Genomic DNA, 26595 nt, shown 5'->3' on the forward strand with positions numbered 1-26595 from the left:
ACGCTAAGCTCTATGCTTCGTAAATAAGCGTGTCAAAGCGCAAACAGAGTTATTAAAAGCAAACAAGCATCCATTATCGTTATTGATGTGATGCATGCAGTCGTTGTTGGCGATTCCTCCAAAGTGGAGCACTGATTGCAAGGAGAAGCCGTGCATGGGTAAGAGGATTGACATATGGCCAGGAATGTGGCGAAATAACCGCGATGTCACTTTCCTGTCGAGTGTTCACAGACTAGTTGCGTTTGTCATAGAGAGCAGTTTTGAGTCTTTTTTAGAATTGAACCCAAGCTGTTGTTCACAGGTTATAGCCTCAGGATGCTCCATAAGGCTTTCAGTACGGGCAGTATGAACATATCTATCCTAGTTAGCTATAAGGTTTTGGTTTGGTTTGGTTTGATTTTTATTGCGTAATAATAACATGACAATATGAGTAAAAAAAATACACAGAGTAGCAATAGGACATGCCAGATAGCCAGAGGCTAGAGTCAAGGCAGCCCCAGCAAGCAGTAGGAAAAGAAACAGAATCAGCGATAAGCGCACACTCCGGAGCACCAGAGTCAGGAAGGACAGTCCCAGGACGCCCACAGGCGCTCTACCAACTTCGCCTTCAGCTGACCCGGAGCAGAGCCCGCACAATCACTCAAAAATTTATTATATAATTTCATTGCACTAAAAAATATCGATCTCTGTCCCTTAGAAGACAAACACTTTTTCAACTTTAATTGATTTTTACTTTTTAAACGGGTATCTTGACAATGATCTATCATAAAATCTTGCAACTCTTCCATGGGGAAAGAATTTGTTAAAAACATTAGCAGGCGATACTGGAATAAAATTTCAATTGGCATTATTTTTAAAATTTTAAAATTTTTGGAAACTGTTTGATTTGGTTTAAAATTGAGTATTATTCTGATTGCCTTTTTTTGCATGATTAAAAGTTTGTTTAAATCAGTTTTGTTGCCGTGGCCCCAAAACTCGATTCCATAAATTAAAAGGTGACTAAGGTATCTAAAATGGTGTGCGAAATAAACTGGACCTCTTTGTAGGAAAACTAAATTTTAATTTGCAACATTGTTACTCATTGTGAATCTAAACAATAGCCATAAATTAAATATTATATTAACCATAAATATAAAAACCATAAATTATATAATAAATTAATTTACTATATACATTACAGGGCAAGGCCAAGCTTGGTGTCACACACAAAGGCAATTTTTTTTCTGCCTTTTGTAACCATAATTTTTAGTTAATTAGCGAGCACACATGTTCAGACATGTTCAGACATGTTCAGACAGGTAGAAACACAAAAGTTTTCATATTGAAATCTTCTCTCATGAAGATATTGAGCATGCAAGTAGGTTTTCCCATATGGTGTGTGATGCGCGGGACAATTGATCATATCCTCTCAAACTTTGCAATTCATTCTGAAATAATTTTTGCTTACATTGTATGATCAATACAAGAGTAGATTTTCTAGCCCAGGTGTTTTTTCTGAGCAAACGCAAACTTTTCCTTATAATTCAGGCGAGCAAAAATTAGTTTGTCCCGCGCGTCACAATTTTAGTGCATTTAATTGCAGCCTGTTCTTCCTAAGCTATCTGATAAAAAAAATTCTTATCTAAAATTCGATTTTGGGCTGCTATAGTTTAGCCCAACTCGCCAATTTGCTGAAAATACTGTAAGTTTTTGTTTTATAGGTACATGGAAGTATTTGTGACGCGCGGGACATTTTTAATAATATGGTGTTGTCTGCCTTTGTTTAGGCGTTCTCTTTGATACCGTGGCATGTGAAAGTAATGCTAGATATTCCAAGTCTAAAAAGCCAGTTTCTTTGAGAAAAATAATGAATTAGAATTATTTTATGATGTTTTGTATCTCAGAATCTAGAGCTTGTCAATATTAGCCTACTCTTCTGATACACACACCTGGTGTGCAAATCACGAGGTAATCTTTGAACCAAATGTGTATTTTTAAAGTATAGTTACGAAAATTCTCTTTCACTCATGCATTGAATTTTCAGTGAGTAGAGAAAGTAGGTTTCCCCTTATAGATACTGTAAGTCTTTTTTTTTGAACTAACATGTATTCTAATGACTGCCAAACTGCTGTTAACATCATGCCACACTTCCTGTCCACAAGCGACGAAAGCTTCGAAAACACCTGCTCAACTACATGTTGAGTGACATCTTTGAGATTTTTAATGAAGAATATCCAGATGTCAAGGTGAGCCCTAGTAAATTTAAAGAGTTGGGCCCAGTAAATTGCAAGCCAGTTCTAGACATGATTAAATTGTCTGTGCTTGAAAATACTGCGAAAATGCGGAGTTAGCTCTGCTGGGGCTGCGGTAGGCCAGTGTCTGTTCTTTGGAAATGCCTACTACTGTTCACCAGCTACTGTAAAGAACTGTGCGCAACATGGAAAATGAATCGTGTGTGAAGAGAGAATGTGACTCTTGTGGCTATTTCAATTGATAGTTTGGTTGTTAGCGCTAAAGAACATGTGAATTTCTATCAGTGGAGAGATGGTGAAAACAGCTTCCTAAACAAGCTCGAAGATCAGATGCCATCATCTGACTTGCTTGTGCTGCTGAAATACCAACTGACATGACTTTCCCTTCATATGTACATGTATACTTCCAACCATCAACACAAATCGATCAGTTACCTCAAACAGAATTTGAAAAATGGGGCAGTGATCATTCACAAAGACTTCATTGAGAACTTCAACTGTAAGCAAGCAACCGAAATCCAAAGCACCTACGACACCACAATAGGGGTGACAGTATTCACTGTCATGATTCATTATAAGCTGGATGGAGTCCTAGTCCACAAACGCTGTGCAATAGTTAGTGATAGCCTAGAACACACTAATGATGCTGTTTACACGTTTAATAGAGAACTTGTGAAATTTCTGAAAGCAGAAAACATTAACTTGCAACATATTCATTATGTAAGTGATGGATCCACATCGCAAATCAAAAATCGGGTCACAGTTCAGAACTTGACTGGCCATAAGGAAGAAATGGGTATGCCAGCTGATTGAAGTTTTTTTTTAGACATCGCATGGCAAAGGTGCAGTAGATGGTGTTGGGGGAAGCATCAAACAACGGGTTCTAATGGCAGTATATTGAGGATGGTACGTCGTAAACTTGGCAAAGTCATTTGCAGAAGCTGCAACAATAATAACTTCCTAATCAGTGAAACCAATGAAGATTTTAAACATCTCAGAAAATATGATCACTAACACAGCAAGGATCTGCAAAGAACGCTGGTCCACTGCACTTCCAATACATGGCATTCGATCTTGCCATCACATAGCAATTAAAGAAAATGGTGATGTTACTCTGATGGAATGGTGTTCTTCCACTTGGCAGCCAGTTCCATCCACAACAAGCAGCGAACTTAATCAAATGGTAACCACAGGAGATTCTTAACAAACATTGACTCAGTTCTTACGACAAATTCTGGTTGCATTGGCCTATGACTCTGAAGTGAGCATTGGAGAAATTCTCACAGGGGAAGCTAATGAAGGTAGCTACACTATAAAGTACATACACCGGGCACGCAAGCAGTTCACGTGGCCAAACCCCGAGGACATAGGAACGACCCTCAGAAATTTTCTTCTTAAAGTTATCAATATTAAAGTTAATATATTAAAGTTCTTAATATTTCCAGCTATTGTACCAGCAGCAACTACCAGGTCACTGAGATACTTTGTGTTAAAAAATGAGGCAATAATAATGGCAGAATATGTTTTTAAGAAGAAATGGTTTACTGCATGAAAGTCTGACAATCTGTAAATTATGTGTGTTTTATGTTTATATAAAATAAATACAATATATAATAATTTTAAACTATATGTTGGTTTAACACAAGTATATTCAATGTTACAATTACAACTCATAACAATTTGTGGTCTAACAACCACAAAACATAGGAAAATGCTTAATTTTCATAATGTTATTTTCGTCCCGCGCGTCACAGTCCCGCGCGTCACAGGTGGTAGTCTTTTTTCAAACCTTACAGAGTCATTAAACTTTGACATGGAAACAAAATTATATGTATTCCTAGTAGAATGACATTAGAGCTTTAAGCTAGTCAAATAATAATGTTATGAGTCTACAATTTCAAGATTTTTCCAACTGATCAAAGAGTAGTTTTTCATGTCAAATTATGGTCCCAGGTGTCACACCAGCTTCAATGATTCATAATTTGTTAATGCATTGCATGACAAAGATAAAATCTCATTCAGTGATAGTTGATGTCAAGTGCTTTCTAAAACAGTATAAATGACACCAGAATTTCGCATCTGAGCGGAGAAGTATGCGGGAAAGCGTTCAAATGTCCCGCGCGTCACAACCCTGCCAAAAACAGCCTTACCCAACATCAGGGGTTCATAACCTTTTTTGGCCTAGGTACCCCTTGGGAGTCATATTGCAAAAAAAATGTACCCCTTTGGAAAACACAGTTCAATCCAGAGTATTATTGGTCTAACTTCATTAATATGACATGTGTGCATTGTTGAAATGTGTAACTTGAACAGGTAAAGAAATGTGGTATGGTAGGAAATTGCTATTTATTAAAATAATGATAACTATGCAGCACAACTTTTATACATCGCAGTGTTTTGTTACTTTCCCACTTTATTTTGGCTAGGCTAATGGGAAGGCTGTGCCTGCTTTGCATCAGTGATCTGTTTGATGTTCAGTAACAGATAATGAAACTCTGAGGTCATCATCAACATTTAGTCGTGAGCGACATTTGCTTTTCATGTACAAAAGTGAGGAAAACTCTTGCTCACACTTATAACTAATAAGAAATATGAGCAACATTTTTAAAGCTACCTCTGAAAGCTTTGAGTAGGATGTTATCAATGAGCATCAGAACTTGCTAAGAACGCAATCTTCAAATCTATCATGTGCACCAGAGTCATTGAGAAGGTCAATCAACTCTTCTTGCATGTCACTCTCAATATCAGCTACATTTAATTTAAATGAGTTTTTAGCCAACTTCAAATCTGTGTCATTTAAATCAGGAAAATATTGTTGAAAGTAGCAAGCCAGTTGAGAGAGGTGGTCTGCAACCAGATCTTTCATGATTGAAATTGAATCATGTGAAGGCAATACTTCTGACAAGCTATCAAACATCAAATGATCCAGCATTGACTTTTCCACATCTCTAGCTTCATGATAAATGCTCTAAGCTTGTCTGTAAAATCAATTATAGTGGTAGAGTTCCCTTGAGGGGATGTGTTGACAGTGTTTAATCTTAAAAAGATATCTCTCAGATATGCAGCTTTCCATTCTGAAGTCCTTAACTTCTCACTGAATCTTGAAGCATTCTCAAAAGTCTGTGTAGCAAAGAAAGCTGCAATCTCATCAATCAGTTCCATAAATCGATTCAGGACATGGCGTTTAAAAAGCCATCTCACTTCTGTGTAGTAAAGGTTTTCATGGTCTGCATCGCAATCTTGACATAATTGACGAAACAACTTTGTGTTTAGGGCTGATGCTTGCCTAAGTTTGTCTGAATGGCAAAACTAGTTAGCTTTAGAATGATACCAATAACAGCTCTATAGCAGTGGTTTCAGCAAAGTTATTAATAATTAGAGCTAAACAAACCAAAAATTTATTAAGCTTATAACTTGTATTGTACCCCTTAGATTTCTAAAATGTACCTCCAGGGGTACTTGTACCCCAGGTTGGGAACCTCTGCCCTACATTTATATAGTAAATTAATCTCCATTTTATCCTGATTTCAAACATGTAACAAACAGCTGCAAAATTATGTTTGTAAATAATTATTTAGATTAAATTCTGAGCATTTCACTTTTTTATAGTTAAAAATGACTATCTATACAAATATGATCACACAACACATTTTTATTTTAAATCAAATATATGTGTCGACTATACTTATAGATCAAGTTCGTCAATGATTCTCTTGTTATAACAATATGAGAACACTATATATCTAGAACTACAACAACTAGAACAATATATAAAATATTCTGTCTGTGATCTATACTGTTCGATCATGTTTGTGCTCAAGGTCATCTTGAAGGTCACCTTTACTATTTTCACACAAGGAGAAAAAAATTGTTGCAATGGCGAATTTTGTATCTGTAACTTTCTAAAACTCGTCACCAATAAAATTATCCAATATAGCCTGGGCAAAAATGTTATTCAGAGCGCGTAATGTCGTTAAAATGACGTTTAATCCAACATAGTGTCGGTATAATCATGTAGGAAACACACCGATGCTAACAATAACATAAATAATGGACCAAGGTAGCCAACTCTTGATAATCTTTACCCTTATAAGATCTGTGTCTTTCCACCCGTCTGAAGCCACGATTGAATGTAGGAAAAAAGAATTGCGCCATACAGGATTCGTACTCAAAAAAAGATTTGTAAGAAAAATGTTGCATTGTATGGTATTCGAACTCACTGCATTTAGCCTCATAGACAGATATAATAAAACATTTAGGATTTCGGAAGCAAACTTCCAAAATCCTAAATGAAACTAATCGTCCACCTTCTCGCATTTCAGAATAATTGTGCAAATACTTATTACACCTGACTATGTCCCATAGTGCATTGGACTGCTGGGGTAGTAGTATATACAGTATATAAATCTCAGTGTTTATCTGTCGTCTGTCATTCATCTGTCCGATTATAGCTGATACAGCTTTAGCAACGGAAAATCCACTTCGCACTGGATTTGAACTCGGAACCTCTAGGTCTGCGGACCGGTGAGCTAATCCAATATACTACACTGTCTGTCCCATACTACAGCATAATAGGGCGCATACTTATGCAGTGTTTGCGAAAATAGTATTGGCCAACTTAAAGCACATAAATTACGTAACTTTTTTATTGTATATTGCAATACATCAGAGTCTTGGCTTTCGAATGAGCTAATGTTTGCCACGGTGAGACAGACATTGGTTGGTGTTTATAGGATTTCCCCAGAGCTTTACCGCAAAAATGTTTACCGGCATAGACTTGGAAATTGCGACGTCACAATTTTCTTATGCGGTGTTGTGTGCTTTTACCGCCTATTTTATTACTTACCGCTTATATTTATCAACTACGATAATGACACTAGTGTCAGGCGAAGATAGGACAACTCCAAAGAACCAATAAAAATGACAAAGGAATCAGTGTCATTAGTTCTCCATGTACAGATTATTTCTATGATAGATAACTGAGATTCCAAGCACCATACTATGTTTTCCCGATGATATTATGCACTAGTCCTCTCATTTTATTGTGATGTTGAGGGTCGCGACTGAGACTAATTAGTTTCAAGCATTGCGTGGTCTCGCGAAAGTGCGATTGACATGTAGTCCTAGGGCCACGCAAGCGCAGGTCACAATTTAATTGATGTGATTTCATTACCTTTATCAACGACAGTACATTTATTGAAGCATAATTAATTAACCCAGAACATGTGTTTGTATTGGTCGGCGTTAGCATGATCCCAGGCATTGTTGATTATCTAGAATCCTAGTTTATTATTAGCGCTCTCTTGGTTTAACAACACCGATTGTCACAGAAAAGCGCAGCCTCAATAGCAGCGAAAGGGATCGACCACCCAAGGCTAAATAATAATTGTGACATCACATTTTGAGAACCTGAACCAAGTGTTGTTTTTTGCAGGACATACTTTTGACACCCTGTTTTTCAAAGTTCTATTATTCTTTGTGTGTTGAATATAGGCTCATTCGAATGCCAAGACTCTGATGTATTGAAATATATAATAAAAAAATTATGTAATTTATGTGCTTTAACGCGTAACGTCAAGCTAGCTTCACGGCTATTATTATGATATAGATTTAGACTATCTCAAGTTACTTGCTTATCAAAAAGGTTACTCAAATTCATTGAGTAATTATTTTATTACTTATGCAACGCCGGGCATACATCTGCATGTAGTTATAATAATGCAATCAGACTTATAGTTTTCTACGACAATAGTTTTGCACATGCATATTAGCCAACCTCAGGTTTCTAATTATATAACCATCCCTCATTATTATTGACCTAGAACCTAGGCTAATTATATAACCATCCCTCATTATTATTGAACTAGAACTTAGGCCAACTGTATAACCTAGTGACACTACTAAACGGAAACCTATGCTAAATCTAATCCACTCTTATTGTTGAGCTAAACTTAGGCTATGAATATACACCTCCTTTATAATTTAACCGAAACCCAGGACAAGTGTAGAGTGATCCTTCGTTTATAGCGGGAGTTGCTTTCCAAAAATAATCCGTGATAAGTGAAATCCGTGAAGTTGTCAGCCTTATTTTTTATTATTTTATAATACAAACCTGTAGAATAGAATGAAACAAAAAATTAAAACCTGTTTTAAAGCCCAAATTTGTTTAGAAGGCAATCATTTTAATATTGGTAATTAATATTGCTGCTGTCATCCTTATATTATTTTCCTACTCCTTTATGGAATGAACCGAATATTCATTACGGGTATTCTGTAATGGCAGCCTACAGCCGCATAGCTTTTACCTTGCAATTGTTAGCATTTTCCTCGGCCTCTTTGGCGCGTCTGGAGGCCCATTTGTCGGTGCAGAGCGTTTCTTCGACATTGTGGGTTTGTCACAGAGAAAATTTGCAAACATGAATTTGGCAGAATGTACAGAAAGGAAAACTGTTGACAAGTGAAAAAACAATACAGCACAGCATCAATATTTTACTTCTAGACAACAGCAAAGCCCCTGAGCCAATCAGGATTCAGAGCACAACGCGCAGTGAAACAATCCGCGAAGCAGCCAAAGATGAAGCGCGATATAGCGAGGGATCACTGTATAACCAACCTGTACTATTTAACTAAATCTTAGGCTAAATATACAACTCGTCCATGCTGATGAGTTAGAACCAAGGCTACATATAACCCACCTTTGTTATCTCAGCTGTTATGTATGTAACTGCATCGACATCTCGCACATTTTTCAGCTTCAGCTCTTCATATTTTTCTGCAAACTCTACGGGGGTGCTGCTAGACTCCGCAATAGACTTCTTGGAATGATGATTAGATACCTGTTTAAAAAGATTTAAAAATGTACTGTACAAGCGTTCAGAGTTTCTAACAAATGCATAGTAAGAATTGAAATATAGAACAAGCTTTTATGACTGTCGAGGAAGGGGCTGACATTACTGAAACGTCATTGTGTACCAATATTACTACCTTGGTACAAGACGGGTTTTTGTTTTACATGAAAGAAAACAATAAATATTGACAGAAAGGTTTCAAGGAATGTAGTTAGAAATTAACCTTGACATACCAAGGTAAACGAACTCCGATTGCTCGAATAATGCAATAAGCTATGAGCTTTACCTTTTTCCGTAGTTTGATATGACGATGCATAACAACAGACAAGTGCTACTAACACAATCATACAGCATCCCTTGATCGGTTTCAAACAAACAATAGAAATATGCACTTTATTCTGATGCTATAATTATTCCTTTAACAAATAATACAAAAGTTTTAGAATTACATTACCAACACTTTTGGCCAAAAATTGACTTCGATATAAAATACATATATATATATATATCCCAAGGTTTGTCGTCTGTATGGATGTATGTGTGTTCTTCGGTATGTCCGGCTATAGCTATTAAAATTTTGGAATTGGAAGCTCACATTCTGTAATAGTAATTGTCTAACCACGAGTCTTATAGCTCTTTTGGTTCATAGATCTTACTATATACTGTATACACCATTTTCTCGATCGCTAAATGACGTATTGATTGAAACTCTATTAACTCTATGAAAGGTGACGCTTTTACACGTTTTCGTGAACTTCTATTTCCAGTTTTTCATAAGGTTCAATCGCTGAATCACAGTCAAGGCCCATTCTTTTCACGAGGACAATTGTAAATATTATTATCTCGAGTATAGGAAGAGCATCTGCATTCTCTCTCCGTTCGGTCAGACAAAGTACTAGACAAAGACAGTGCGATATCTCATTTTGTACCACATTTGTAGGTACCAGTCTCATCGTATTCAAAGTTTTGATGGGTAGCTTCTACTGGAACAGTAACCTTTTTTATACACACACACACACACTTCTATGCACAAATTGTTATTATTAATTCAACGCATTCCGGACTTTTATGTTTATTAGTTCGTATTAATTGTGTCATTACCAAATCATCTTTTATTGTAATTGTAGCAAAACAGAGTTAATTTAGCTATTACTTGCTAATTATTTCACATTCACATTTAAACACTTTTATAGTTGTTTTATTTCGTTTCTTAAATTATTTGACTTGGACAAAACTTTTCCTCATGATACGAAATTTGAAAGTTAGAATGTTGATTGTTGTTATATGTTAAATTAAGAAAATTTTGTGCAAATTTTTATTACCCGGGCATTCATCTAGTCTCATATATAAATCTCAAAATTCGTTGTTCGGTGTGTCACACTATAGCTATTTAAATCTAGGAATGATAAACCCGCTACGTGCTGGATTTGATCTCGGAGCCTCACGTTCACCAGGCACTAACCTAACCAATTAAACTACAGGAGATGCAATAAATTCATTGGGCGATATGACTGATTACGTCAGTTAAAATACGCATAGCCCTCCACATTAGGCACCATCACTAAAGCTTGCTCTCACAGCTCTTATTAATACATTTAGCAATACAGATATTAGCTCACTCAAATTAGTCATTAGCAATGTGTCAGGCTAATGGCAAGTGGCAGGCAACTACATTACCTGCTACTGTTTATAATAGTCGGCTAGTCTATACATATACATGTAAATGGGAGTGTCTGTCATTCGTATGGCCAGTTATAACGATAAAATACGCACAAACAAAACTGTTTCACAATAGATTTGAACTCGGACCCACCAGTTTTACAGACAGGAAGCTAACCATTAGGCCAAGTGGTCACATTGCTATACATTGGAATAAGCGTGCACATAGTTATTACACCTGCCAATCTCAAATGCCTATTGGTTAAAATAGCACGCTTCACACTTCAGCTAACATGCTTGAAGATCATGATTGCGTGAGAGATCATGACGCAAAGGTGGACACCTACCAAAAAGAATTAACATAAAAACAACTATGAAACTTATCAAGTGCTACATTTACGTTAAATTGTGCGTGAATTGGTAACAGCTCAAAACTCTTATTTAAAATAATGATTCAAGTAATGGGTCCTTCATAATCAGTCTTATGTACAAGGTAAGCACGGTTGACAACGTTGACCAATATTGACCATAATTTGGCCAATATTGGTCATATTATGACCCATTCAACAACATTTCTTTGTCAATCAGGAAAGAGACAGTAGTGATATCACTGAAGATCCATTGTTTAAGTACACAAAGCAATCAGCCTTGTATACATGTACATGGTCACCATCAGTCAGTCAATATGGTCACAGTATGAGACAGCCACATCAGTTTGTCTAACAAGGAAAGACAATCCCACCTGGTCTGGATTGTAGGGTCCCCTTTGTTTCATTAAACTTTCAACATATTTCTCAGGTCCAATGTCGCCTTTATCTGCTCTGCAAACAGCAAGCTTATTCACTGTAGACAACATCAAAGCTGCTCTAGATAATTCTGCACACAGAAGGAACAGACTAAGAATCAAACATGTAGGTACAAATAGAAACGTTTGGGTTGATTAATCTTTTTTTCACCTTGATCAACGTGACTCAAGAAAACGCGCAGGCTTGTTTATAAAGTACCTGACATGAGTCAAATGTAAAACATGGACAAGTTGTCGTCTATAGCAATGGAGATGGTAGAGTTTCTCAAATCGTATTTAAAAAGATACCAGATATTCGCTGACTTACCCTAATGATATACTCAGCTCCCTCACAAGAGCATGAGCTTCATATTCATGCTGCGCTGCCATGTTCAAACATACATACTAAAACTTGAAATCTCTTGAAACTAAAAGAACATGATTAACTTTATGTAGGTGCCGTAACAATATCATGAGTGAATAGGAAAGTACATGTTGGGAAGCCAACCACTATTACATATTAAACATAGTTTAGTATATGCCAGTGACCACTTCTAAGAGTGTTTGAAAAAATTTTTTTAAGAATAACTCCCAAAAGCATTAACACACATCTAGTCCTTCGGTACCCACAACTTTAAAACAACAAGGTATTATCTGCAGTGAAAAAAAAATTTCAAAACAATCCATGCAGCACATAAACAACTCATGTATGGATACAAACTAAACCATTTAGGAACCATGCACCGTGATACAAAAAGTATCCAAAGCTGATTTGCACTATATAATTGCATGATCGATTCTGACATTCTGTTAGATAACTTCGAGCTAGATGTAGTCTTTGTGAACACAAAACATTTATGGTATTGTAGTCATAATATTTTACATACTCTGAGAAACTATCACGTGCACCTGCCAATTGCTACAGGTCTTTACAAACACCCTTGTTAACTCTGAACAAAAGGGTTTGCAATAGGAGAGTAACATGACTTCTATGAATCTTGTGAGAATATTATTTTATACAGTCAATTATTTCTTGGTTTTGCAAAGGCAATATCAAACTTGAAAGTGGATGAAATAGTAATCTTTAAGTGCTTGAGCTGTTTTTGTTTAGAAAATTACAAAACAGGCTCTGAATTGAGGCGCCGCATTTATGTACACTAATCTACGAGAAACTAACTCATACCATTGTTCTATGCTCATGCATACATACATTATGACTACAGTTTCCTAAGTATATCACCCTCCACCATATTTTTTAACTGGAACCTAGACTACTTATATAACCAAGCCAAGTAACTAAACTAAAACAAGGCCAAATGAAACCAGACTGAAGATATAACTTGCCGTTATTATTGAGATAGAGCTTGAGCTAAGAACATAATAAGCGTTTACAGCAAAATTCTGCAAATACAATTTTACAAATACAATTCGGTTACTATTCAAAAAATAAATACAGTTGCATGTTGTATTCAAATACAATTCAGATACACAATACAACTGTCTAAAAACTCACAGAAAAAAATTTATTTTAGTCAAATTTGGAAATCCTTCATAAGCAAACGCAGCAAAATACATTTTAATGACAGTCTAGTTACAAAAAGTGCTATTTCAATTACTCACCCGCTTTATGCTAGAACCGCCAATTGATTTAGACTGTTTCACATGCTAGTAAAAAAAGTGCAGCTTTCTCTTTTTCAAACTTTATAATATTTTCTGTGCAATGTTTTTTACAAGTTTAACTATTTTGCTAAGTTCTCCTTGTGAACGAAACTTTAAAATATTTCCACTAACATTGTTGTACTTTTTGCAGTCATTCCGTATGATTGAGAAGTTTTTGTAACAAGCAGTTCATGTCTCCTAAACTTGAAGACGCTTGAGCATAGATTCATGTGTGAGCCATGTTGTTGTGTCAGTGTTCATATATTTTGTGATTACAGCATGATTGCATAAATATGACAAAGTTGTCTTAACGTTGTTAAAGAGCTTATAAATATAAGGGCATATCAAGTATAATATGGTAGAAAGTCTTTGGGCTGTTTTCCTTTTTAGCACGGCCAACTTGTACCTGCTCTTAATTCACGTTTGGCTTAATATAAACATTTTCTATTTGACATCAAAAGGTGTTACATCAGTGCATTGGAGTGTTTGTGGTTTTGGGAGTCATAAAAAGTGTTGAGGTCATTTATTAGGGTACACGATCTGGCACGGTTACAATGTTTTTTATTGTGCATATACATACTTGAGTTGTAGTTTTATAGAACTTTTACGTAGTTCACACTCAGTCATAAACTCATAGTGTTCATTGTGTAATTTAAATGTCATTGCCAAACTGGCGAGGTCCTACTCTGTACAGTTCATTAACATTATACAAATTACATAGTTTCGGAATACGGTCTTAAAGTAGCGTAGCTAATTTTATGCACAACAGTTCTATTACACAGAACAGCAATAAATTTATTTTCCGCTTTACAACACTAATATAAAATATTACTATTTCAAGCAGTGAGCAAAATACTGTTTTACTCGCGTTTACGAAAGATTTAAACTGTCGAAAATCCACCAAGGCCACATCAAGTTCATGGAAGAGCATACACTCGTCTCTGACTTCAACATTCGCGCTTCAAACGTGTAGGAGAATCACAGGAAAACGTAGCGGTACATTGACGCACCTTTAAACTTTAATAAGACTTGCGGCTATTTACTGCGGGGTAGCGAAATGTGGTTTAGCGTTAATCCAATAAATATTTAAAACTTATCTCGGGGCTCATGCTGGTGCCCGCAACATCAGCTAGCATTCACGACATGATAGAATGCAGTTGCCTAGGCTTCGCTTACAACTATGGCTGATCTCATTTGCTTCTCATTTTGGGCTGAGTTCAAGATCTTCCGTCATGCTTCGCTTACATTTTTACTCTGAAGAAAAAAACTAGTAACTAAGCATATTATATTGCTGTTAAATTTTAGTATTTGTAGTCTCGAAACAAATTCAAACACCGTGTAACTAACGACTGTCCTATTTGCTTGGGATCACTTGACAAGACTCGGTACAGTGAAATACTTATTTATTTTTATTTAAAACGTTAATCAACACAAAAGCTGCGCTTATTTCAAAAACAGACAGCTACGAAGTTTTTGTCTTTTTGTAAAATAATATTCAATACATATGTTGTAATATCACAAAGTGAAGGCTGCACAGTGTATCCTAGCACCATAATTAATATATCAACACTACATTCTTCAAACTGTAAAAAATATGTATTAGAACAAACATAACTATGCTTGTAAATCTGATGTAGCCAGTTGCAACTTTTCGGTATGTTTTTTTTATAGATTATTCTACCTCATATATGCCTAAATCATGATGCATCCCATGTATTATGCAACTCTTAAGTTTTGCAAAACATGTTTTCCAAGCATTTATGTTACCTCCTTTTATTCAGATTATTTTTAACATGGAGTTGGCTAGTTATTCAACTAGACCAGGGTTGTTCTAGCATACCATATACACTACATTATTACTAATGCTGATTTAAAGTTTTGAATTTGTTAATTAATCAGTAAGCTAATAACAACAAGATGTTTTTCATATTAGCTCAAGCAAGTGACTTATGAAATGTACAAGCTAACCAATTTTTTCAATTCTAACAAGATCACACCTCATGTTCAGTCTTCACATATGATCATATGTGAAGAAGGAAAAGAATAACAGTAGGAGAATGTTATGTTGATAGAGGCTTTTCATAGCCTTTAAAATGTTTTATTATTTTGGCCATAAATGGGCACAATGTCTGCAGTACGCTTGCTAGAAAATAAGAAGCAATTGGGGAATGCATTATGTGTGTGCATCAGTGACTGGTTACTTTTAGAAAACTGTCTTAAGTTAAATGAAAATTAGGATGAAAGATGAAGGATGAAAGGGATGTCTTAAGGATGAAAATGACCTTTTCATCCTTGACACTGCTGGGCAGAGTTTTCTTACCAAGCTGTGTAAATAGAACTTATCCGCATAACTGCGAATTCACGTCTTATAAATCCAAAATAACTGGTAATGGCAATTGTAGCAAATGGCATTTTTTAAGGTTGTCTGGGATTTAATTTCACAGCTTGTGTGTTAGATTGAATATAAGTGAATATTGTGAGTTGGTTTTTATGATTTGGGCATTCCTGCTATTAACAATATCAAGTTTTACCGAGTGTTGCAAACCAAAACATCTAATAATACTAAAGCTAGAGGAAAAACTGTATGTTTGGTTTCATCTTTATGGTTCAGCTTTATGATAGTACACATCAGTCTTATGGCTTTATGATAGTACACATCAGTCTTATGGCTGGTTTTTCCATTCATGATACTCTTCAACAAGTACAGTATATGAAATCTTTTATGATTTTCTTCGTTTTATTATGAACAACTTTTCTTTATGTCTGTTAACATATCGAAAGGCCTGCAGTGTACATAGTTAACATGTTTTTGGGTAGAAACATGTCAATTCTTTACCTCTCTAAAACAATGCCTAGAAATTTGCCCTTCTTAGTAAACAAAGCAAGGACAAACATGTAACCAAACTCGTGAAAGACATAGAATGGTGGGATTTGTATTCTAGGGTTTCCCCTTCTCATTGAAACCTCTTCTGAATGCAATGATTCATGTACATTAATTGTTGACATTTTCAGACTTTTTAACTTTTATCTCCAGTGGAATAAATATGATAATCTTAACACTTTTTTCAATGGTCACCAGAAAATCACTGTTAGATTAATGCATTCAGTTAAATGTGTCTTTATAAGCAGGCTTTGTCTCGATTGCATCTGTTGACTCTTTTGGTTTCTTTTTTTGTTTTTTTTTGCTACCGGTCTCCTATTTGAAACTTAATACCAGATACTAATGACTCTATTCCGAAGTTTCACCTTCAGAATTACCCTGAATGCTCTCGTCTGTTATGACAAAACAATAAGCAAAGACACTACTGATTAGACAGAGCAGGGCATGGGTTTAACAATTGTCTTTGGGGAATTTTAGGAACAATTATAAGTAATAACCCTTTACAGGTTATTTTGTGTCACCTTAGTAACATGATCAGTGTATATCATGTTTAGATTTAAAGTTATTTATATTGTTGCAAAACTTTGAATTCTAATACAACACAGTGTACAAAGACAATTTCAAACATTGATTTGTAAGGGTATTCACACAACTACCTTAATTGTAGATAATTTGGAGGTGACGGCTGAGAGGATATGCAATGGAGAATGATCGTTTCAAAATCATTTTGATGCTGCAATACTTCTTGCTTTGTGTTGACCTCTTTATGAATTCCTTTTCTGAGCTCATCAGATCTGCGAATCTTATCATGCTGGTCCTATTTGTGTAAGTTCTACTTTTGCGTACATGCTGGTTTTCAGTCGTTCTTTTGTGTGCGCGCTGGTTGTTCATAGTTGTACTTTTGTGTGCGCGCAGGTTTTTCATAGTTGTACTTTTGTGTGCACGCTGGTTTTTTATAATATTTTGTAAGCAAAGTGCCAGTTAAAGCTTGATTACAGATATTTTGGGTTGGCCAATAGCAGTTTGTCCCCAAAGATGGACAAATCAAATGGATATTTGAAAATTAAAACACTGATAGTATGAATAAACAAAATAAATTCAGTGCAACGAAACAAATTTTAGTAGTTGGGACAAGGAAAAGGATGCATTTTGCTGAATCGAGGGGGCATGGTCTATTTTGAGACAAGATCTTTTTTGATTTGATGAAAATTGAAATTAACAAAATAGCTAGAATCGTCGAGTTGCTTTTTATTACGATGTAAGAAGCCAAACTATGTTCACGCACATTTATTAGACCTGTATTATTATTTTATTGTTGTAGAGTTCAGGATATTTGCATTATCTTCGCCATCATTGTGCTCTTCCTGACATTCTTCAACACTTACATATTTCGAGCCGGACTCGTCGTCATCCTTGTTAAGAAATTCAAGACGACTATTGTTATATCATTCCTCTATTTGGCATTCTGCATCGCCTTGCATGTGCACGGCATGGTAAGGAGAAGTAATTTGTATTTTCACCAATCTTAGTTTAGATTTCGTCATGTTGTATCTGCTTTTCCATAAAGTCGCCGAAACAATAGCGAGTGCTGAGGAGTGACAACTTAAACAAACCAAGTGAGCGCGCGGAGACACTAATAATCTACATGTATATACAACTGATAATCATGCACAAGGCTGGTTCACAAATTATGTAGGAGTTGTCTTCTCGACGATTATTTGTCAACCGCGCAAACAACCGGTAAAACAATGATATCGACGAGGCAACTCGGATATGTCCTGAAATATTCCTTCTGTCAAACTTTCCTGATGATTTGCTGAGCATCCCCGACAGTGATTGGCTGTCACGGATTGCCTAATCTAAGTTCTCTTCATGATAGATGCAGCGGGACTAGTATTTCATAGTTGTGGCGACCGCATTGTGTAATGAGAACGCCATGTTGCATACTATTTGCCGATGTAAATGCGGATGGGTTTGGGAGGGCGTGAACAATGTTGTCATAGACGATGTAGTGTAAGATTACTGTCGACATGCCGCAATATAGTGTTAAACAGCCTTTAGGCTAGCCTAGATTGATGAGTTGCAGTATATGTGCCATAACTACTAGGCTGATACTAGTATAATGATTTGAACCGTATCTTGATTTTCAGCTTGTGTAACACAGACTATTTTAAAAATGAGACATCGAGACACTTGCTTGTTGAGACCATAGCAGATGCCTTTATAGATGACTGTGTTGATTGCAAGCTACAGCCTAGACATCGGGTAAAAGTTGGTACTAGTTAGTGCGGGACATAATATTAATTTCCAAAAAAGCATGGGAATGGGAGGTTTAGACACCCACTCACACTTTTAGTGAAAAATGGAACTGTGGTTATGTAATTGAGCGTGCTTAGAATCGCGATTGGCTTTTCCTGATTACTACCCAGACAAAATGGGATTTAATGAACTTGATGACATAGGCTCATGCTCGGAAGCAAACTCGGCCAATTTCCAAACTATTAGGAGGGTTTTGGGCACCTCCCAAGAACCCAACTCCCATGATAGTACTGCTATTACAACTATCACTCATAGCATTACAATGTACACGAACTGTCCTTACTATGTCCGCTGGTGTACTTGCAGCAACTCCGATGGAATGAGCCAACTATTCATGTAACTGCTTCAAGTTTCTGGGTTTTATTTGGTATACAGCGAGTAAGCGCTGTATTTTATTACTATTTTTACAAAAGAACATGCATTGTTCTCGGAGACCCACGCTTCTATGAATACTCTAAATGGATCCATAATGAGTTTATTAAAAGGCGGTGAGGCGTTACTCCTTTGCGTGGTGACAACTCATATACTGACACTTGGATGGATTCCTTCTCTGCAGAAAATATCTACCTGCTGAGGTTGTCATCAGTACTTGGTGCTAGGATTCTATCAGAATGAGTGAATGGCTGTTTGTTAGGCAAAAGCTTTTCAAGCCAAGAGCTACGTTATGTAAAAATGGACTCGAACAAAATGATTTTTGCTTACATACTAGCATTTTTATTGTATTGATCAGATGTACATATGCGTAAGTGTTTAATAAACATTTGCTAACTTATTAATTTGATACTAAATACATTTTCATGAGAATTGTTTATTTTAAAATGTCATGTTTGCAATAAATACGGCTATACGCACAACTAAACTATGTTTGTGTTAGAGAGAATGTCAAAGAAATATACACGTTATTCAACATGATTACATGTTCTTCAACTACATATATTCTTCATCGAGTAAGTGCGCAAGCAGATACGATAAATATATTGATTGTCATAATTAAGGTAAACATATATCTATGCAATATACATATAATAATTGATAATCGTGCACAACAGTATATTTCTTCTTTAAAAATTTCAAAAAGCCAAAATAGTAAGATTATGCTTTAAGATAACAAGATCTACCATACAAATTTTGATAGGTCAAAATATCGATATATGTGACATTAGATGACACCTGAGATTACAGAGGAAACTGAGTGTGTGGGCCAGCACAAGACACAAGCTCGGCATCCGTAACTAGCTTCTGTGTAGGTATAAATAATTTCATTTAGGAATGATGATTCCTTTGCACAATTAACCAGGCATTGAGATGATTGTACTACGCATGCATAGAGCAGAATATGACTATTCACTAATCTTTACAAAAGAAGCACCAACAAATTGCAATACACCATTCTACACGATTGTATAAACGAGAAGAAGACAACTCTTAGAATGAATGTAACTAATGAGAACAAACGTGTGAATATTTCAGCATTCTTTGGTAACACTAACTTTGGCTGAGTATGGCGTTTATTGCCTTGACTGTATAACATTGAAGCTCATTGGTTGGATTTTATAACCACGCAGCTCATTGGCTGGATTTTATAACAATGAAGCTCATTGGCTGGATTTTATAAACTTGAAGCTCATTGGCTGGATTTTAAAACTTTGAAGCTCCTTGGCTGGATGGTATAACTTCAAAGGCTATAAAAGACAAGCAAAATAACTTGGCTAGCATCGTTGTACGGTCAAATCTCTTCCAAAGATCTCAAACTAATTTTCCAAAATACAACACAACGTTCTAGCAAACACTTGACTGTAATTCTCAACATGACATGTTTGAAATTTCTGGAAGTTTTACAGGTTTGTGAGTGAAAGTAAAGAAGCTGGTGAAAATTCAAAAAAGAAATAAAATATACACAAAATTGATTCGAATTTGAACTATCACTGACTCTATTACCAAGCCTAAGCACTGCCAAAGCCTACACTTCTGTAATAATAAAAACCTCTTTTTATCAACTGATACTTTATTAATATAATTTCTTATATTTAATCTTTCATTAGTTTCACATAATACAATTATTTTAATGCTATATGTAATTACCACACAAATATTGATCGGTATCATAGGCTTTGAGCTGTAAAATAAATTAGTAAAATACAGAGCATACCTAAGGGAAAATCTTCTTCAACATATGATGATTTCGAGAAACGAAGAAAATCCATGAACGATTAACTTGCTCATGTCAAAATTTGACTTCACATTAACTTAAGCAGTCCGAGAGATTGACCGGTAACTTCAGGGTAGGAATCTTTTGAGCTAAAAATTGCTCGTTTCATTTGCTAGCTGTACAACCTAGTACTCTGGGTGTCAGTGTGGGGCCAATGAAGTTTGTCCCTAACTATCAGCCTTACCTGCCATCATATCCTATTACCATTCACAAGACAGTCATCGGTAAGGTGTCGAGGCTCTGGATTTGTCTCCTCTTGTGGGAAGACATGCTCTGGAGTGGAACTCAATGCGTTCAGTCCTTCACCTACACATGTGATAGCAATTTTACATTTTTATCCAAAGGCATACCAGCTGTATGGACATAAAAGTGTTTTGCCGGACAAAAGCATGTACATGCCCGACATAGATCCAACTGAGTCCTGACAAGCATTCCTGCCACGAATCCAATTTGTTCCACACGTGAAACTTGGTCATCATGCATTGATTCACGATAGCAATCCTTGTAGAAACCTTCAGGCAAGTTAATAATTTAATGCAGTCAAACCTCAAGATGCGAATTTAGACTTGGTCAGTAAATACTGCGGTTAACAACACATAGTATGCAAAAAGTTGAATTAAATAAAATACATGTGAGGAACTAAACTAATCTATAGTATTAATGGTTGTTATTGGCCGGTTGGCGTGATTTTTTCGTCTCAAAGGAATTTTTATTCTCTGTGCTACCCGGCGTTGCCCGGGTAATAAAGAGTCTCTGGTCAGAAAATTGATTTATATTTAACACGTAACAACATTTGCCATTTTAACGTTCAAACTACATATCATGAGAAAAGTGTTAAGTGAAATAATATATTAAAATAAAAAAAACTGTTTTCAAACTTTGTCAAACAACTTTTAAACTCATATTTCCTCATATCGGGAGAAATATGTTTCGCGCAGGTCCAATGAATTAAAAAACAGAAAACAACTATAAAAAGGTTTAGATGTAAATGTGAAATAACTAGCAAGTAATAGCTAAATTAATTCGGTTTTGCTATGGTAATGATACAATTAATACAAACTGAGAAAACAAAATAAATTCCTGAATATGTAGAATTAATAAAAACAATTCTTGCATAGAGGTGTGTGTATATAACAAAGGTTACTGTTCCACCAGAAGCTATCCATCAAAACTTTGAATACGGAGACACTCCTACTCTACGGAGACTCTTTCCACAGAGGCAATGTAATTGTCCGCGCGGAAAGAATTGGCTTTGACCCCATGTATAGTTTCGAGCCACACAAAAAATACTTCTTAACAGGGACGTCGTAGCGCGTGACCGCATCTGTAAAATAATCAGTGTGCGCTATAGCTACATGTATATCTATAGCCGGAATGCAGACAGATGGATGGACATACTTTGAGAAATATATATATATATATCGATTGATGCAACTATTCTGAGCCAATTAGCTCATTTGGTTAGAGTGTCGGTCTAATAAACTGAGCGTTATGGATTTGAGCCTTATATTGGTCAACATTTTATTCATCTCATTAAATGCATGTGCTAAAGTTTTTGATTGCTTGAAAATTGGCACAAATACCCGCTATTATAATACAAAAATGAAAGGCTTTGAAATTTGTGCTGCACTTTATCATCTCTGACTATTGAATATTGATTCAAAAATCACCTTTTATTGACAACGAATCTGTGAGTCCTCTTAAACGAATCTCAAATGAAGCTGATGTCAGATAAAAGAAATTACAGTGTAGATTGTAACCTGTCCAATGAAATGAATGGTTCTCATTGGACAGCTAACAAATGAAATATACGTATATTATTTCTCTTTTATCAACTATGAAGAGTTATAAGCAGATAGAGCAATAGCTATCATTTAAAATGAACAATAGTAATAATGAAAATACTTGGGCCAATCATTTTTGTTTGAATTTCCATTATAAACTGGATGATAGCGACAGATACAACTCAGCTTGTGATGCAATGATCAACAAAAACAGGTTTGTATTTTCACTTTATCCTACAGAGACGAGTGAAGGCATGACTTGGTGATGCAAAAGGTAGTAGGTGAGTAGGTAGAGATGATAGAAATACACGGCGTGACTTACTCCTAAGTTCACCTAGGTGAAGTTGATGTAAACACGATTCGTATTTGCTATCGACTATATTCGTAATTTAATTATTTTCATGCAAAGCAGAACTGTGTACTGATATAGGAAACCAAAATTCTTCAAGAAGGTTATATAGGACAATCCATTGATGTCTCAAGTTGACTTTCCAAGCAATTCTCTGTGGCGCATAATCTAATACGACTTTCATGCGGCATAGAGATTCTCCCATTGCACTGCATTTTATATGCCCGATATGGCAGATACTCGGTGATGGTGTAGAGACCAACTTAATTCGGTTTATGTTTGGTACCATCTCCGTTCAGACTGGTGCCTAATACCATTGACATACAATAGCTTCAGTCAACTTGTTGAAACCCGATGAGTTTGAAATATATGGTTGCAAGTTACTTAAACAATGAAGTCAAAAATTTGCTGAAATTTCCCACCACACATCGAGTGTGACAACATATGAAAAATGTAACGCCGGGAACGTGACCGACTCCTAATTTTGCACTCACTTACGTGCCAAACTAGAGTAGTTCATAGAAAAAAGGAATTACCATCATCTAAAACCAAGATTGCTCACAACAGAAAAAAAGAAATATAATAACATCGAATCCTACTGTTAGAATTCAACAAAGACATTATTATAAACAAATTAAATATAATATTAAAATTATTAACAAAATGAATTCTCACCTTTGCTCTTATTTTTACCAGTATGATTTGGCTCATACAAGCTCCAGTGAGATATGGAAGCGAATGCTTCAGCCTGTGTTCCACCGCCATCCATTCTGGAAGATATTTTAGGGATGAAGAACATGATGACCGCCCCAACTAGAGGTGGCACTCCGGCATAGTAGAAGGCATAATCGTAGCTAGAGGTAGCATCATACACCCAGCCTATAACCAGACCAGAAAGCTGCTTGACCAAAATAAAAGTGATAGCAGTGAAAACAGCGATGGAAAGCACACACACCGGTCATATTTTTTAGTTATCTTCTCGCCTAAAATATTACAAATATTGCTGTTACATACTTGGAAGAATCTGAAACTATTATGAGATTTTCATCTGAAAAAATTATGAGGTACGAGTGAAGCTGAATATCATGAGTTCGAATCTCATGCGATGCAATCTTTTATCCCAGCCTTTAACCGTGGCTTTCGAAAGATGGACGGACAGACAGACACAGCTCTCATTATGGCAAAGAATTAGTGTTACGTTTGCATATAGCAGCAATTCAAAACGGACCAATGATCTCTACGTTGATACCTGGTAGAGTAATATGATGCGAAAGAGCATATAATGTTTAAATTCATTGACTATGCTTCCAAGGGGGATGCTTGTGTTTATCATCGTGTTTATCGTTGTGCAATGTTCACTGTGTTGTGCAATAGTTCCACAAAAGGTTGTGTTTAACGACGTAAGGAAACGAGTCTACGTTGACGCGCAATAGCTTTTTAACCGACACTAGTTTATCAACACATTATCATCGCCTGCAGGATAAGAAACTCTTTCGTCCTAGTTCTTTACAAAACTTTTATCGATTGGAGCAATGATATACAGCCCCCAAGTATAGCCGACGGCTTTCATATGGGCGGGGTTTAATGATGGAGCTCTGTTGGGATGAACCCGAACACGGCACCCGAACAAACAAATATGCTGAATAAAGCCCCTTGTAAATTTACAAATATTATGAACTATAGTGGTTATTTTACTTATCTGGTGAATTCACTTTGTTGTCAAATAAATATAGTATCCCAATATTGTCACCCTTATGATCAGTCAGTTGCCATTCGCAAGCATTCGTGATATTAATAGTCACAATTGTAAAATAGCTCAAATTCGGTTTTGTATTGATTTTGAGTATGAAAACTACACTGCACAGCTTTGCCTGCTGTCCCATCTTATTGGCCAAGTAAAACAATGTGAAAACGATGAAAGACTGTCATTTTATATTAGGGGTGGCAAAATATTAATCAAAAACTAGGAAAAAAAACCGTTGTTCGGGTAAATTATATTCAACTTTAAGCATATACTACAACCTTTACAAATTTTAAAATTACTAAAAGTAGGTAATTTGAAATGTCTTATTTTGTATGGATGCATTATTTTGGTTAGGTATCACCCCTACATTGTAGAAATTCAAGGTTTGCTATTGTGAACTGCGGGTCTACTGACTGAATGAGCTAATGAAACGATAACAGCGAGTCATGTTTTTCAAAACCTAACAAGGCAATGCGATCGCCCCGCGAGGTTTGTGTTAGCTCCGAAACCCATGCTAGCATAATCCTGACAGAGCTCCATCATTAAACCCCGCCCATATGACAGCCGTCGGCTATCCTTGGGGGGCTGTATATCATTGATTGGAAGCACTAAATTGACATCGCATAAAAAATGTGAGAGTTTTATGTCAATAATGCGAGGTTTGGACTAAGCTGAAATTTGCTAGGCAAGCTCGTTATGGCCTAGATCTTTGGCTATGATTTAATTGTATATCAGCCAATACTTGAGAACCGAAACTCATCGACATAACATAGCCTCATAGATAACTAGTGACTAAAACTACACTATTCTACCTGAAGCAGAATACATACCATTGACATACAATACAGTCTACTTGCTATAAATAAACGTAAACAAAATTTAATATAAAAATAACCAAATTTTTTTCAATATTTATTTGTCAAGAGGCAAACTGATGTCAATAAATATCGAAGCTCAAATACAACATATCAACATACAGTTGAAGCGTGGATGAAGACCCTATCTTCAGTTTGGAATTATCCTCTATAATTATGAGGATAACTCCAAACTGTACTGAGTCCAAGCGCTGCTTTTAATGAAACATCGTCAAATGCTAGCTGACATACAGATAAAACAAACAACGACCCTAATCATCAAAGTTTGGAGTTATACTCGATAATATAGGGGATAACTCCGAATCCTGATGAGTCAATATGCTGCTTTTACTAAAACGATTGGCAAGTGTCCTTCAAGTATGTTTTTAGTAAGCTAAATTCAGCTGAGTTAGATTCGGCATTTATGTTACACGCCTGTCTTGAAGGTAAGATCTCTGCGCATAGTACATTGTAATGTTACATTTTCTTGCAGATCATAACCACAAAATGTAGTAAAATTATTGTAGGTAACTATAGTTACTATTATTTGATAACTATTTTTCAATGATGATAACTTTGATGATTTTTACCAGACAGTGACTGCATTAGATAATTACATTGAGTTTCTATATCGCTCCATACGTCTATATGATATTTTCGCCCTTATGATGCCGACACTGAAACAAACTTAAATCATATAATTGTAGACCAAATAATTTTTCATTGTAATCGTAGCGAAATAGACTATATTTAGCCATGATTTGCTAATGATCTTACATTTACATTTAAACACCGTTTTATTTTCCCTCCTAATTCATTTCAACAAAACACTTTTCTCATGATATGAAGTTTAAAAGTTAGAATGGTAAATTTTGTATATATTAAATAAATAAATGTTCTGTCCAAAGACTTTTTATTACCCGGGCCATGCCGGGCATTCATTTAGTCGAATAGTATTGCGGAGGAGTCTGATAGCAAATTCAAGGTCATAGTGACAAAAAGTTCATAAACTGAAACATATGATGGATGTAGTGTGTTGGTGTCAGAGAATAGAAAACGATGTTTGTCCGGTGTAGAAAGATAAATACAGATATTCTGGACATAGCTTATGCAGGATGTTCAACTTATAACACAAATACATGTGTGTGATATCTGCTTGGCTAATTATGAGCAGAGGCTATGCATGAATATGAGCGCTATTGTACATGGCTGGTAGCGAGAGAGCCTTGGGAAAAGAGATTCAATACAGGATATCCTTCTTGTCACTACTGGCG

At 35.8% G+C, this 26595-nt stretch overlaps 3 protein-coding genes across 5 annotated transcripts in view; 1 reads left to right on the forward strand and 2 right to left on the reverse strand.

Annotated features, from left to right (window-relative positions):
• The window catches only part of LOC137408163 (gamma-tubulin complex component 2-like), a 51006-nt gene extending 39055 nt beyond the window's left edge, over positions 1 to 11951 (reverse strand). The window contains exons 1-3 of the mRNA XM_068094562.1: positions 11851 to 11951; positions 11481 to 11559; positions 8927 to 9067 (exon numbers count right to left, since the gene is read on the reverse strand). Coding sequence (XP_067950663.1) covers positions 8927 to 9067; positions 11481 to 11559; positions 11851 to 11912 — 282 coding nt within the window. The 5' untranslated portion in view covers positions 11913 to 11951. The remainder of the gene's footprint in view (positions 1 to 8926; positions 9068 to 11480; positions 11560 to 11850) is intronic.
• On the forward strand, positions 109 to 18890 carry LOC137408166 (transmembrane protein 138-like). 2 transcript variants are annotated; one of them, XM_068094566.1, is made up of 4 exons: positions 109 to 158; positions 16730 to 16887; positions 17384 to 17555; positions 18688 to 18890. In XM_068094566.1, the coding sequence occupies exons 2-4, from the start codon at positions 16763 to 16765 to the stop codon at positions 18871 to 18873; spliced, it is 483 nt and encodes a 160-aa protein (XP_067950667.1). In that variant the 5' UTR covers positions 109 to 158; positions 16730 to 16762; the 3' UTR covers positions 18874 to 18890. The 2 variants fall into 2 exon arrangements, with proteins under 2 accessions (XP_067950667.1, XP_067950666.1); XM_068094565.1 differs by lacking the exon at positions 109 to 158 and adding an exon at positions 14401 to 14566.
• A 21-nt stretch (positions 18891 to 18911) lies between these two features.
• Positions 18912 to 26595, reverse strand: part of LOC137408165 (monocarboxylate transporter 10-like) — a 47571-nt gene continuing 39887 nt past the window's right edge. For both annotated transcript variants that reach the window (XM_068094564.1, XM_068094563.1), the window contains exons 10-12: positions 23399 to 23602; positions 20775 to 20896; positions 18912 to 20063 (exon numbers count right to left, since the gene is read on the reverse strand). In XM_068094564.1, the coding sequence (XP_067950665.1) occupies positions 20781 to 20896; positions 23399 to 23602 (320 nt within the window). In that variant the 3' untranslated portion in view covers positions 18912 to 20063; positions 20775 to 20780. The remainder of the gene's footprint in view (positions 20064 to 20774; positions 20897 to 23398; positions 23603 to 26595) is intronic.

Source organism: Watersipora subatra, chromosome 11 (assembly GCF_963576615.1).
Source record: "Watersipora subatra chromosome 11, tzWatSuba1.1, whole genome shotgun sequence".
NCBI lineage: Eukaryota > Metazoa > Bryozoa > Gymnolaemata > Cheilostomatida > Watersiporidae > Watersipora > Watersipora subatra.

Bases quoted from the DNA above. Each gene is read 5' to 3' on its own strand.
- LOC137408166 (XM_068094566.1), top strand. From the start codon at position 16,763: ATGGAGAATGATCGTTTCAAAATCATTTTGATGCTGCAATACTTCTTG. The intron at 16,888-17,383 runs GTAAGTTCTACT...TTATTGTTGTAG, and splicing joins ATCATGCTGGTCCTATTTGT to AGTTCAGGATATTTGCATTA. The intron at 17,556-18,687 runs GTAAGGAGAAGT...GTGTACTTGCAG, and splicing joins CCTTGCATGTGCACGGCATG to CAACTCCGATGGAATGAGCC.